The 14,215-nt window shown below is 40.2% G+C and overlaps 1 protein-coding gene across 1 annotated transcript in view; it reads left to right on the top strand.

The window, feature by feature from the left end:
* Nucleotides 1-14,215, top strand: part of BTBD16 (BTB domain containing 16) — a 71,222-nt gene that overhangs the window by 21,359 nt on the left and 35,648 nt on the right. Inside the window, exons 8-10 of the mRNA XM_067466328.1 lie at nucleotides 327-441; nucleotides 4,861-4,930; nucleotides 7,856-7,986. Coding sequence (XP_067322429.1) covers nucleotides 327-441; nucleotides 4,861-4,930; nucleotides 7,856-7,986 — 316 coding nt within the window. The remainder of the gene's footprint in view (nucleotides 1-326; nucleotides 442-4,860; nucleotides 4,931-7,855; nucleotides 7,987-14,215) is intronic.

Here is a 14,215-nt window from a genome sequence, read left to right as displayed (position 1 = left end):
ATAATAATAATAATGTATTCTGTATCTCGAAAGAGATGGTAATGTTTGTGCCATCAGACCAAATCTTCAAGTAATTTAAAGTTCAGAATAGGATATGTCAGATCTTCCGACAGAAAACTGACTTGGTATTAAGTTAGCATTTTCTATTACACAGAATAAGTAGTTGTTGATGGTGGTGTGACACCAGCAAATGTAAAAGCAGACTTAGATTAATTTCTTTGTAGATAAAAGGACAAGGAAAACACTGTTGGAACTTATGCTTAACTCTTGCTGCATTTGAATATTTATTTGTTCATATGCATGAATTTATTTTGTCATATGTGAAGCCTTTGCTATAGCACTCAGGAACCTATACAACTCCGAAATAGAAGTAAATGAAGAAGATGTCCTGGGAATCCTGGCTTCTGCAAATGTATTACAATTTCCTACTCTTTTCTACAAGTAAGTAGCCATTGCTCCATCTGTGTGTCAAGTCATTGCCTTTAGATGTGGAGAGTGACCCATACAATTGTGCAAATTACTGACATTCCCTCTATATTGTGATCTGTGAATTGTCAGCCAAATTGTTACCTATCTATGTCAGCTTTGGAAAAAAAATATACACAGAAATAAAATTATGAAATATATCATACACTGGGTTGCTGTGAGTTTGCTGGGCTGTGTGGCCATGTTCCAGGAGCATTATCTCCTGACATTTTACCCACATCTATGGCAGGCATCCTCAGAGATTGTGAGGTCTGGAGAGAATGCTTCTGGAACATGGCTATACAGCCCAGAAAACTCATAGCATCTCAGTGATTCCGACCATGAAAACTTTCGACAACACATATCCTATATTAATGGTAGTCACTCAAAAACAATCTAGAGCTGAATAATCAATTTTCTTTTTTGAATTAACCAAACTAAGAAAGATGTTTTGAAAATGCCACTTTTAGTTGCTCTTCATAGTCTGCTGTGATTGTTTCAATTGCAAATGCCTTTCCCCATTCATTGGAGCAAGACACAAGATCCTCCAAACACCATTCTCCATATATATTTTTTCCTTTTGCAGTTTAAGAGAGAAGACAATTTTGTCATATTTCAACCTGCATCCATATATGTTTTATACATATAGCAGACTCTTTGAGGAAGTATGAGAGGTGTGAGAATATGTATTAGTTGAATTAGTTGCAATAAGTCTGTTTTTCCTTCCACAGTGGAATATCCTCAAAGATACAGCAACCAGACTTGCAAATGGAACCAGTAATTAATTCCCAAACAAAGTATGCTAAATGCAAGATATGTAATTGAGGGAGGAAAGCATTTGCTAAATTTCTGCTACTAAAAGTGCTATGGTCAAACTTGACACCAGGTCAATTGTTACTTCTGCAGCTGGACAGTAAAGCACTAGTTATATATTGCACAGTCAAATCTGAAAAGTAGTATTGCACACCATGAATAGCAGACCTAATGATGTAATGATGTTTTGCACCTTCCCGTAGCCCAAGTTCTAGGTCAGCCGTATGTTATTTCTTACTAGCAGAGTTTTGTGTCTCTTGGCACAACACTTCATGAATTAGGTATTATTGGAGTGAGAGAATGGTAGAAATATGTCCTTCTGTCACTCGGCAGAAGCACAAGTTGACGCCCTTTGCTTGCCAAGAGATGTGGAATGAATCATCGGGGTTGTTATTTTACTGGAATAGTATCCTATATTTTGAAAACTGCCTTTTAAGAAGTTTCTGCTCAGGGCTGACACACTAGCCTTGACAAAGTCAATTTTATCTCAGTAGCTGCTGAAGTCAACACATTTTAAGATATTCCCCCTTCATATATGGAGGCATTTTCATAGACCGAATATTGAATTAGTTGTGGGTTCTAGAATTATGAAATTTGGCAGCTATATTATTATTTCTTTATGTCTGAATAAAGATTGTATACATCCATTTTATTTGTTTTATCCAATGTTTATGTTATCCTATATGGGTTTGTTAGTTTATTTTAGAATTTGAAATATTCTTATTTTTTCCCCAGGGAATGGGCAAAGAAAATCCATAGTCTTGAAAATGTTTAATGTGTCTTAGGAAAGTGGCAAATACATAGGGTTGTTTTCCAATTCCATGGTTATACTGGATAAACCAAAAGTAATGACAGTGCATTAGGCAGACCATAGTAATCCTCTTGGGTGGCTCATGCTGGGAACTGAAAAGTGGACAGAGTTATGTGTACCATCAATAATAATAATAATAATAATAATAATAATAATAATAATAACTACATTGTGTTGTCGAAGGCTTTCATGGCCATTTTTCAGAAGCATTCTCTCCTGGTGTTTCGGCCACATCTATGGCAGGCATCCTGAGGTTGAGGGGTCCCTCAACCTCTGAGGATGCCTGCCATAGATGTGGGTGAGACATCAGGAAATAATGTTCCTTTTATTTTTTTATTTCATATCAAAAGCATTGCATAAATTAGTATAAAACTGATGGATTAGAAGGTATGCAGGTGGCTAAATATCTTTTGACAAAAAACAGGCAACAGCAATGGCATTGTCTGTAGCCTCCAACAATTCCTCTTCTGTACATGAGGCAGGGCACAATGGACAAGCATACAGATGCAGAGCTGTTCTGCTCCACAGTCACACAAGCTATGGGATTCTTTTGGGTAGTGCCATTTTGCCAGAATGCTCCTGGAACATGGCCATACAGTCTGGAAAACTCACAGCAAGCCAATAAATACTTTATTTATAGACAGCCCTCTCTCCCTGAGGGGACTCAAGGTCATTTACATACATAAAAAGGCTAACAATCACTGCTATAGTCAAGTTCACACACATCAAAATAATACAAAGTAAGAACAATAAACTTATAACTAAGAGAAAAGAATAAAACTAAATAAAAAGGAAAATACAAATTCTTAAATGAAACATAATTACACTAAATAACACATAATTACACAAAAAACTTGCTGTTAAGCTAAGCATCAGAGATAGTGTAACACTAGTATTCCCTGCCTGAAGTAAGACTCTGGCAATACCTTTTGTATATAGAATGGGAGAGGATTTATCTTAGCTTTCATCAGACAGCCTGCTCGGGGAGCAAAATGCATTGGGTGGCCAAGGAAAATTTATTGTGGACAGAATTAAATATTCTGTAAAGTTCAGCACACGGCTTCTCTTTCTTTGCTGCTAACTTTTAAGTCTCCCAGGATGGAGGTGGAAGTGTGGGGGCACAGTATCAGGTGACAGCTGAAACGTATGCCATTTGGAAAGGCAAAGGTTCAAAGCAGCTGCAAGGAGAGTACAGAATTAGACCTGGGATGTGCTGCTGTGTGTGCAACGTTATCATCACATCATTTTCTCCAACATAAATTGGCCTAAAGAATGTGTTACTTCCCTCACCGTGGGCAGTTACTTCTCCAGTAAGGAAAAAAATGCCAGGAGGCTATTTTTATGGAGAAACCATCATGAAAGAAAGAGAGCCAATGTGGTATAGTGGTTAGAGTAGAGAGTGACCTTGACTTGGGAGACCTAGGTTCAAGATCCCATGAAATTCCTTAGGTGACCGTGAGTGAATCACTGGGTCAGCCTGGTAGTTGTGAGTACCACAAAGGGTGTGTGTGTGCTCAGGAAATAATAATAATAATAATAATAATAATAATAATAATAATAATAAGCTTTATATTCCACCCTTCTCCTGTAGGGGATTCAGAGCAGATTACAGCATTTACAGCAGACATAGGCAAACATTAAATGCCTTATAATCACATAAACACCAACGAGGGCAATGCTTCTTCTTTTTCATTTCTGGCATCTGGGGGCAGTGCTCAGTTCAGGCTCTGGAGGAGGTGTTCTTCTCCATTTTCAAGCCGAGTAGCCTGCATTGTCACATCCTGGTCGTGTGGACGGCAAGACTGCTTTAGCATCTTTTTTTGCCTTTTCCCACCGAAGCAGTACCTATTTATTTACTCACATTTGCATGTTTTTGAACTGGTAGGTTGGCCGGTGATAGGGCTAACAGCGGGAGCTCACCCCATCCTGCAGATTTGAACTGCCAACCTTCAGGTTAGCAGAACAGCAGTATAAGGGTTTAACCCACTGCGCCAGCATGGCACCACTATTCTGATATGACAGCCATAATGCTACTTTAACAACTGGACACAGTTATATGTAAGTCAACCTCATGTATAAGTTGAGGGCAGTTTCGGGGGTCAATTTTATGGAAAGAACTATGTACTATGCCTTTAGAGGATAGGAAAAATTCAAGCTATAGATGTAACAACTCTCATCCTTGATCTTGGTCTGACTTTCACTGCCCCTTTGCAACACACACTCTGAAACATATACACACATTTTAAAAATGTTACTGATAGCAAATTTCAATCAATGATTTGCCGCAATGAGGTCAAATTATAAATAGCAGCTAGCAATTTCCAGAGTAGCGAACCCAAGCTGGATCTACACTGCCATATAATGCAATTTCAGAATGCAGATTGGCGGCACTGAATTGGATTATATAGCAGTGTAAATCCAGCCCTACAGCTGATTATGCCTGAGTTACATTTCTCTTAATTTAGTCCTAAAAAAAAAATAGAACAGTTTTTCCAAGTACAAGCATTTCTATTTCCAAGGAATGTGCAGTTTTAATTAGTCTGGAAGGTGAAAGAAGGACTTTCAGATGCTCTTCCCTGGAAGCAACGCAACCATCAGTAATGTCTCCTGGGGGAAAGGGTTGGTCTGGATTGGGTTTTGCTGAGTCTGGGGTGTGGTTGTGCTGATGTATCTGGAGTTTTACCTGGCAGGTAGGTTTCTGGATCTCTTGAGACTCTTTTTTCTGCCTTTCTTCCACCTACCCTTCTCATTTCAACTTTCCTTTCCCCTAGGTGTGTACAGATCATGAGAAATAACATAGGCACAACCAATGTCTGTAGTTATTATTCCGCAGGCTGTAAGGTGAGTGGTAAATATGGTCTTAGCATGGTGGGTTTAGTTATGAATATGAAACCTATCTATAGTGGTAGTCAAATCTTTAAAAAGCACTCTGTTGGAATATAGCCTTCAGAATCCCACGCATTCCCAGTAAGTTAAGATCCAAAAGATAAAAAGCACTTTTTCTAAACTCTGGTTTTAATTTTGACCAACTGAGTCAGTTTATAACTGGTTTTCATGCTGGCATTTTGCATTCATATCAAGAGAGCATGTAAAGAAAGGTGGAATGAGCAGCTGCTGGGAATCGCAGCTAGTATTATTAGGGATGGAGAATTTAGGTCTTCTTGTCCTAAATGTATCTCGTCCATTGTTCCAAATTTGACAGCGACAATCACAATCAAATCTCCATTCCACTTTTCAGCTGTTTTTAAAATGACCAGGCCCCTTCCACACGTCCATATAACCCAGAATATCAAGACAGATAATCCACAATATCTGTGTTGAACTGGGTTATCGGAGTCCACACTGCCATATAATCCAGTTCAATGTGGATCTCATACAGCTGTGTGGAAGGGATCCAGTTTCTCTTCCTCTGCCCCTGCGCTTCAGTTTACGCCAAGTCCTGCAAACAGAGTTCAAAACTAATTTTTACTCTTTCACTGTAGGCTGAGACAAAAGCTAAGTGCTACAGCCTCACCTAATTTGTGTGCTCTGTCTCATTATGAACTCTTGCCATCTTGATCAAATACTGATATTGCTTTGTCACATATGTCCAGATTTTCTGTGATCTATAGAAAAGTGGAAATGAGCTGTCCTTATATCAGTGTTTCTAAACCTTCCTAATGCCACGACCCCTGAATATAGTTCCTCTTGTTGTGGTGACCTCCCCCCCCCCCCCCCACCACCATAAAATTGTTTTAGTTGCTAGCTACAATTTTACTACTGTTATGCATCGTAATGTAAATATCTGATATTTAGGATATATTTTCATTCATTGGACCAAATTTGGTACAAATACCCAATTCGCCCAATTTTTAATACTGTTGGGGTTGGGAGGGGATTTATTTTTGTCATTTGGGAGTTGTAGTTGCTGGGATTTATAGTTCACCTACAATCAAATAGCATTCTGAACTCCACCAATGATGGAATTCAACCAAACTTGTCACACAGGACCAATAGAAAATACTGGGAGGGTTTGGTGGGCATTGACCTTGAGTTTTGGAATTGTAGTTCACCTATATCCAGAGAGCACTGTGGACTCAAACAATGATGGATCTGGACCAAACTTGGCACAAATCCTCAGTATGCCCAAATGTGAACACTGTTAGAGTTTGGGGACAATAGACCATGACATTTGGGAGTTGTAGCCGGGATTCATAGTTCACTTACAATCAAAGAGCATTGTGAACCCCACCAATGATAGAATTGGGACATACTTCCCACACAGAACCCTCATGACCAACAGAAAATACTGTGTTTCCTGATGGTTTTTGGCAACCCCTCTGACACCCCCTCGTGACCCACCCCCAGGGGTTCTGACCCCCAGGTTGAGAAACGCTGCCTTAGATTGTCCAGTAATAAAGACAAGAGTTCTTTCCCCCATCCTAGATATTCCACAGATATATAAACACCACTTGCCTAGATTTGGAGAGAGCTCACAACCTCAAAGGATGCCTGCCAAAGATGTGGGCGAAACCTCAGGAGAGAATGCTTCTAGAACATGGCCAAACAGCCCGGAAAACTCACAACAAACCTGTGATTTCGGCCACGAAAGACTTTGACAACACATATTTCTTTGTAGTTAAGCAACTGAACAGAAACCTCTGCTTCCTATAGAATACAGAGGCAAGTTGAAGTGTGGCTATGACTTGGGCTGCTTGGGCCCTTTTTCAAATTATAGATCCCAGATCAGTATATCTGGAAAATTTACAGAACCTTTAAACCTTCTTACTCAGTTTATGCTTTTAACTCAGTTTTACCAATGCCTTCTTTTGTTAATTGTTAATTGTTACATTTTTGTTACTTTTAAAATACCTTTTGGGAAAAGTTCTTACAAAATTAGAAATAGTACCTTGAAATTTGACTCCTAACAAATAATGAGAAAAATATTGTGGTGTTGTGTGGTTTCCAGGCCTTATGGCCGTATTCTAGCAGCATTTCCCCCTGATGTTTTGCCTGCATCTGTGGCTGGCATCCACAGAGGAAAAGACGGTATTTACTACTTCTTCTTCTTCTTTACTAAATTACCTTCCTAAAATTAGGGTGCACATTAGATTCGCATAATATGGTAAATACTTTTTTGCATGTCAAGGTTTTGTAAATTGGGGTATGCATTAGATTTGATGACACATTAGATTCAAGTAAATACAGGCTCATTTGGGTTGGGTAGCGGGGTAACAATTGATTATTATTCTGACTGAAGATTGTAACCTTAACATATTAAAAGTTATAACTTCTAGTCTCTGATGCCTTATATATTAGTTAAATTCATGATATCTGCATATAGATCCATAGTCTGCCCTTCATATCACATGCATGGATCCAACCAAGTATGGCTTGAAAGTAATTGGGAAAAAATCCTAAAAGCAAAACTTGCTGCCTGTCAAACAGTTTAATAATGTATAGACATACCCTGCTGTATTCTTCGGCCATTTCATGGGCTCTGTTAGTCATTTTATATAAGGGACACCATTTTACCACGCTATTGTATTTAATGAGACTTGAACAGATAAGGGTTTTGGTATCCACAGGAGGCCCTGGAACCAAAACACAGCAGATATTGAGGGCCTGCTGTATATTGATATCCAGCCCTAAATAGTTATAATTGAACATTTACATTTAGCCTAAACTTGCATATGATATCTTAAATTTCCAGCATCCACCACAAGGTGGTCCCAGAGTTCAGAATTACTATTATTTTAACACTACCTCCTCTTCCTTTGAAATCAGTACCAGCAATCAGCCTTGATCTCCGATTGTGAGAGATGGGTAGAAGTGAACCTTGTCCCGCATCTTGGCTCTCAGATTCACTTGAGGAAGCTGCCACTAGAACTGCTGCAGAAAGTGCTCAAATCTTCAAGGTGAGATTGGTACATTGTCCATGCTACTTTTTTACAAAGTACGTAGACGAAATCCCATGAACTCATATTGTCCAGGTTACAACAGGGTTGGCAACCCAGTGAGCCACAATAATAATAATAATAATAATAATAATAATAATAATAATTTATTTGTATATCGCTCTATTTCCCTGAGAGGAGCTCCCATCTTGTTAAACAACAACAGATAAGGTAAAGGTTTCCCCTTGACATTAAATCTAGTCAAGTCCAGCTCTGGGCCAGGGGGTGTGTGTGCTTAATTTCTAAGCAAAAGAGCCGGTGTTTTCCATAGACACCTCCAAGGTCATGTGGCCGGCATAACTGCATGGAGCGCCATTACCTTCCTGATGAAGCGGAACCTATTGATGTATTCACATTTGCATGTTTTCAAACTACTAGGTTGGCAGAAGCTGGGGCTAACAATGGGAGCTCACTCCGCTCCCCGGATTCAAACTGCTGACCTTCTGGTCAGCACATTCAGCAGCTCAGCGGTTTAACCTGCTGCACCACCGGGAGTTCCTAACAACAGCAGCTCCCCCAAAATAAAGCAATATACTTGGCTTTGCTCTAGAAGAGAACCACAGACCCTGGAGAAGCAATTCTTATTTTTAAAAAGATGAATAATTACAGGATAGAAGTCCAGCATGATGTGGTGTTTTGAGCATTGAATTATGACTCTGGAGAACATGGTTTGAACTCCTGCTCAGCTATGAAAACCTAATGGCTGATTCTGTACTGATCACACTCTCTCAGCCTCGTAGAACAGCAACAGCAAACTCTTCCTAAACAAAGAAGACTCTGCGATCAGGTTGCCATTAGACAGAAATGACTTAAAGCCGGTGATGAACATAGGCAAGAAAGGATGGACAATTGATCATTGCAAAGAAGGGGCTCCCCATTAATATTTCATCCAAACATACTTCGCGAAATGTTACTTCTTCTCCCAGTGTAAGGAACATAAAAGAGAATGCACAAGTAAGCTGTGTTCCTTTTATTTACTTTTTCAAGTGGGTCCTGAAGAGAAACATTATGCATTGTCTCTGCAGCAAAAGAAGCAAGTTTCAAAGGGATAACATGACATTTTGCTTCTTGCCACAGAGCATGTGTGCACATTAGTCATTCAAAAGCAGTATCAATCAATAGCTTTAAAAAAATTGGCTGTTCCTTTCATTGTGAAAGATAGCAAAGTTTATGCTTCGTATCCAATATTAGGAGAGAACAATGAAAATGTAAAGTCTCTAACCCATATAAACCTCTTATTGGTATACATGAAGAAATCACTCATGTTTGTAAGCATTCTGAGTGGCTAGGACCCTTCTATTTAAATATGCTTTCATTATATACCAGCCCATAAGAGTACCCTGGGGCACAGAAAGCTATCATGCCATTTTTAAAAGTCAGGAGCTACTTGAGAAACTGCAAGTCATTTCTGGTGTAAGAGAATTGGTTGTCAGCAAGGATGTTGCCCAGGAGAAGCCTGAATGATTTACCATCCTGTGGGAGGCTTCTCTCATGTTCCCACATGGGAAGCTGGAGTTGACAGACGGGAGCTCACCCTACTCCCCAGGTTTGCACCTCTAACCCTTCAGTCAGCAGTCCTGCCAGCACAAGGGTTTAATCCATTGTGTCACTGTTTCCTGTGGATGGCATGGCATGTGAATTAAGCGTATTCAAATGAGATGGAGGCCATGCGGGATGTTTACAAAAATGAATGCTCTGTCATTGCCAAGCATCACAGTTCATGCATGGCTAGAGTCATGCCCGAACCCTTCTGAAAGCAGGCTGCCAATAACCTTTCTGTAGTGTTTTCCATGAAACTTATGTACTTTTGCTTCCTCTGGAGTGAGCCTGTAAACTGCTTCCACTGTGTCAGACGCTGTCCATGGGATTGTAACAGTGCTTTACAAACTCATATATCAAATTCACAACTTCTCTCTAACCCGAAAAATGCAAATCCTTAATCTGGGTGTTCTTAGCAATAGCCACTGAATGGATCCATTTTGTCTTGTATTACAAAAAGCACAGGTAGCAATGCTGGGAACTTGTTAACATTTAACGCTCATTGTGTACTTGCCTAATTTCCACTTGGCCTCAGCAACCACCCTTTCTTCCTTAGCACAGTGTAGAGTACTGTGGAGTAGACTTCTAAAAAGAAAATACCATTTCGGTCTAGACTGGCTTTTGGCTGCAGAGTGTTGGCGTTGGCAACACAATTAAAAATAATTCAAAACATTTTAAAAGGAGTACAATTAAAAACAGTGCAGCATCCTGTTGAAATCTCTTTCATTGAGAACATCCTGTTATAAAAAGTCAGTTGGGATGAACAAATATTGACAGTAAGGAAGATGCAATTCTAGTTTCCTTAGGAAGGCAATTCCAGAACCTAGGAAAGTGGGAACATACTTTCCAGATGGTCCCACTTGGGATTTTAGTTTTGTTGCATTTTGCAGGCTACTTGGCTTCAGGTTGAAAGAGTTGGAAATGGAGCTGATTGAGTTAATTGGCAGATATAGTACAGGATATTGTGTGAATAATCTGGCTTGTACTTTGCTGGTTACCCTGGAGCATCTTTTGAGGTAAAGGAACATTTCCTTAGACATGCTCTTTTAGGGCAATCAGGACCTTCAGATGCACAATATGGAAGCACTGTTTTAGTAAAACCAGACCTCCAAGTCAGCAGTGCCCATAAAACTGAAGAAAACAATATAGATGTTATAATAGTAGAGCTTAGTAACATCACAATTACCTCTATGTAAAAGCCCCCAAATGAAGAGTTTTGTTTCTCCTCTCCTGAGAACTTTTGATAGGCACCAGAGGACAGTAGTAATTGGTGACTTTAACAGCCATAGCCACCTATGGGGCTATGCTCAGAAGGATAAAAATGGAGAGGCTGTCCTCTCCTGGGCTGAATTGCACAAACTATCACTTATCCAAGATAGTAAGCTCCCACCATCCTACAACAGTGGAGAGACTTATTCTGCATAGAATTATGGGGGGGGGGGGGGGAAGACCCATATATGATTCCACAGCAAGCTGGCTTCAGGAAAGGCACAAGCTGCACATCACAAGTGTTGAACCTGAATCAGCAGATAGAAGATGGATTTGAAAGGCAGCAGATTACAGGAGCTGTCTTCATAGACTGTCAGCCTTATCTTGAGAAAAACTTATCATATCTCCCACCTCATAGGAAAACTGCTACAAAACAGGAGCTTTTTTGTTGAATTCCAGGGCCAGAGAAGCAGATGGCGAAAACAGAAGAATGGCCTGCCTCAGCGGAGCATGCTTGCTTCATCAATGTTTAACATTTACACAAATGATCATCCACTGCCAGAAGGGACAGAGAGTTTCATCTATGCTGATGATTGTGCCATCACCGCCCAAACAAGGAGCTTTGAAATGGTTGAATAGAAGCTCTCCAAACCTTTAGGTGCTCTTACTGTCTATTACAGGGAAACCCAGCTGATTCTTAATCCATCTAACACACAGGTGTGTGCTTTTCACATTAAGAACAGACAAGTATCTCGAGCTCTGAGGATTACCTGGGAAGGAATCCCACTGGAGCATTGCAGCACACCCAAATATCTGGGAGTTACCCTGAACCATGCTCTGACTTACAGAAAGCACTGCTTGACTATCAAGGAAAAGTGGGCATTAGAAATAATATCATAAGAAAACTGAATGACACAACCTGGGGGGTCACAACCAGGGCCGTAGCCAGAAAAAAATTTCGGGGAGGGTTGACAATTTGGGGGGGGGTGAAAATTTCGGGGAGGGTTGAAAATTTTGTGGGTGGGTGGAGTTGAAACCTGCCTCATAGCTCACGCTGAAGCAAAGAGCACAGCAGGGGGCAGAGCAACCTTCAATAGCCTGCAGCTCCACCCCTGTCAACCACCTCCACCAAGTCTGGCCCCCAACTTGGTTACTTCACTACATAGGCTCTTGCTGCAACTAATGACAGTGTGAATAAATTGTCAATATTTGCTTGAGATAGTGCTTACAGTTCTGGAGGGACTCTTAATTTTTTGCATCTCATAGACTTAGCATGGGGATTTGGTTAACCAGTTAAAATTCATGAGTAAACCAGGTTTTTTTTAAAAAAATCTGAAACATTTCGGGGAGGGTTTGAACCGCTAAAACCACCCCCTCGCTACAGGCCTGGTCACAACAAGACCCATTGAAGACATCTGCTCTTACGCTTTTCTACTCTGCTGCTGAATACACATGCCCAGTATGGAATACATCTGACCACATTAAAACAGTGGATGTGGCTCTTAATGAGACATGTCAAATTATCACATGATGTCTACATCCCACACCACTGGAGAAACTATACTATTTAGCTGGTATTGCACAACCTGACATTTGCTGGGAAGTAGCAGCCAACAATGAAAGGACCAAGGCAGTGATATCTCTGGCTCATCCCTTGTTCAAATATCAACCACCACGCCAACACCTTAAATCAAGAAATAGTTTTCTAAGATCTACAGAGATACTTGCAGGAACACCTCAGCAAGCAAGAGTCCAAAAGTGGCAGGCTAAAATCTGGAACCTCAAACCATGCTGATATCGAATGAGAGACTCCCCCCCCCCCCCCCCCGGGCACACAGAAGACTGGACTACTTGGAAGGTGCTGAACAGACTGTGCTCTGGCACCATGAGATGCAGAGCCAACCTTAAGAAATGGGACCACAAAGTGGAGTCCACAACATGCTAGTGTGGAGAAGAGCAAATCACAGACCACCTATTACAATGCCGTCAGAACCCTGCCACATGCACAGTGGAGGACCTTCTTATAGCAACACCAAAGGCACTCCAAGTGGCCAGCTACTGGTCAAAGGACATTTAGTATAATGCCAAGTTTTTTTAAACTTTGTGTTTTCAAATACATTATGACTGTACCCTTGGTTTGCTTCTGACACAAAAAATAAATAAACATATAGTATGGTTGTAATCACCTCTACCTATAAGAAGAACATGACCTATATGAAGGCTCTCCTCAACCCTTCAATGTATGGAGTTAGTAAGAGGCAAGGCTTGAAGGTGTGGCTTCCCTTTGTTCACAAGCCATGATATCTGATTGGAGAAAACAAGGGATTCAAAATGAAAGATACATAGTTATTTAATATGCAATGAAATCTTAGGGGCATCTAAGGATGGCTTATTACTACCTCAGAGAGCCAGTCCTGTTCCCAGCAAGGAACAAATAGTACGAGAATAGTGAGCAGAGCAAAGCCAGTTTTAAGTGACTGAAATCCAGGAGGATTTCCAAAAATAAGTCCTATTTCTCTACATGTTTGGCTCATTTTGGAAGCTCTGCCATAGAAATTAAGTGGATGAATGAATGAATGAATAATAAAATAAAATAGGCAAAAAAATCATTTTCAAACCTACAACTAAAATGTCATGCCTTTAAAAAAAAAAACTCAGGGTGCAAGTAGACTGATTTAGACCCAAAAAAATCCCTGCTTCTCTCCCTGTTCTTTACAATTTTATTTTGGAGAGTCATTCATGTTTAGTTTATGCCAGGATATTTTGTCATCTCCCAGTTTGATCCAGAAACCTTGTTATACCAGCATATCCAAGTTGGGTTATTTTAACCCAGTATAAAATTGGAATAAAACAGGAACAAAATATGGGACCTTTTTGTCACGTGGATGCTCCCACAGTTGCTCAAGTGGCATGCAAAATGTTGATCATAGATTCATAGCGTTGGAAGAAACTCCAAGGACCACCCAGCCTAACCACCTGCCACGCAGGAATACACAGTCCAAACAGGTTCTATTCAAAAACTCCATAGAAGGCAACTCTACTACACTCCGAGGGAGCATATCCCACTGTTAAACAGCTCTTTTACATGCCAGGATCTGTCTCTTAATATGACAGGACATCATTCACATAAAACACTCTATTTTGCTCAAGTTAAGCAAGATTTCCCTGCTGTCTCACAGTAGGTCCACTGGGATAGTGGCTTTCATCAGGAAAGCAATTAGAGTGGCCATCAAAGAGACTGGCTGGTAGTCATGTCAACATTAAATTACATTTGAAAAACAACTTGTGGATTGTCAGCATCCAAAATAAATCCAGACTTGAGCTCAGTTCTGTGCCTAGTGTTGATGGGCATGTTCTTTGTTTACTGATTTTTCCCCCTCCAAAGCAAACCTCCACAGTTGTATACAATAAATGATTTATGGTGGTTAGAGTGTTGCATTGT

This window comes from Anolis sagrei, chromosome 3 (assembly GCF_037176765.1).
Source record: "Anolis sagrei isolate rAnoSag1 chromosome 3, rAnoSag1.mat, whole genome shotgun sequence".
Classification (NCBI taxonomy): Eukaryota; Metazoa; Chordata; class Lepidosauria; order Squamata; family Dactyloidae; genus Anolis; species Anolis sagrei.
Note: the sequence above shows the minus strand (reverse complement) of the source record. Positions and strands in the feature narration are given on the sequence as shown.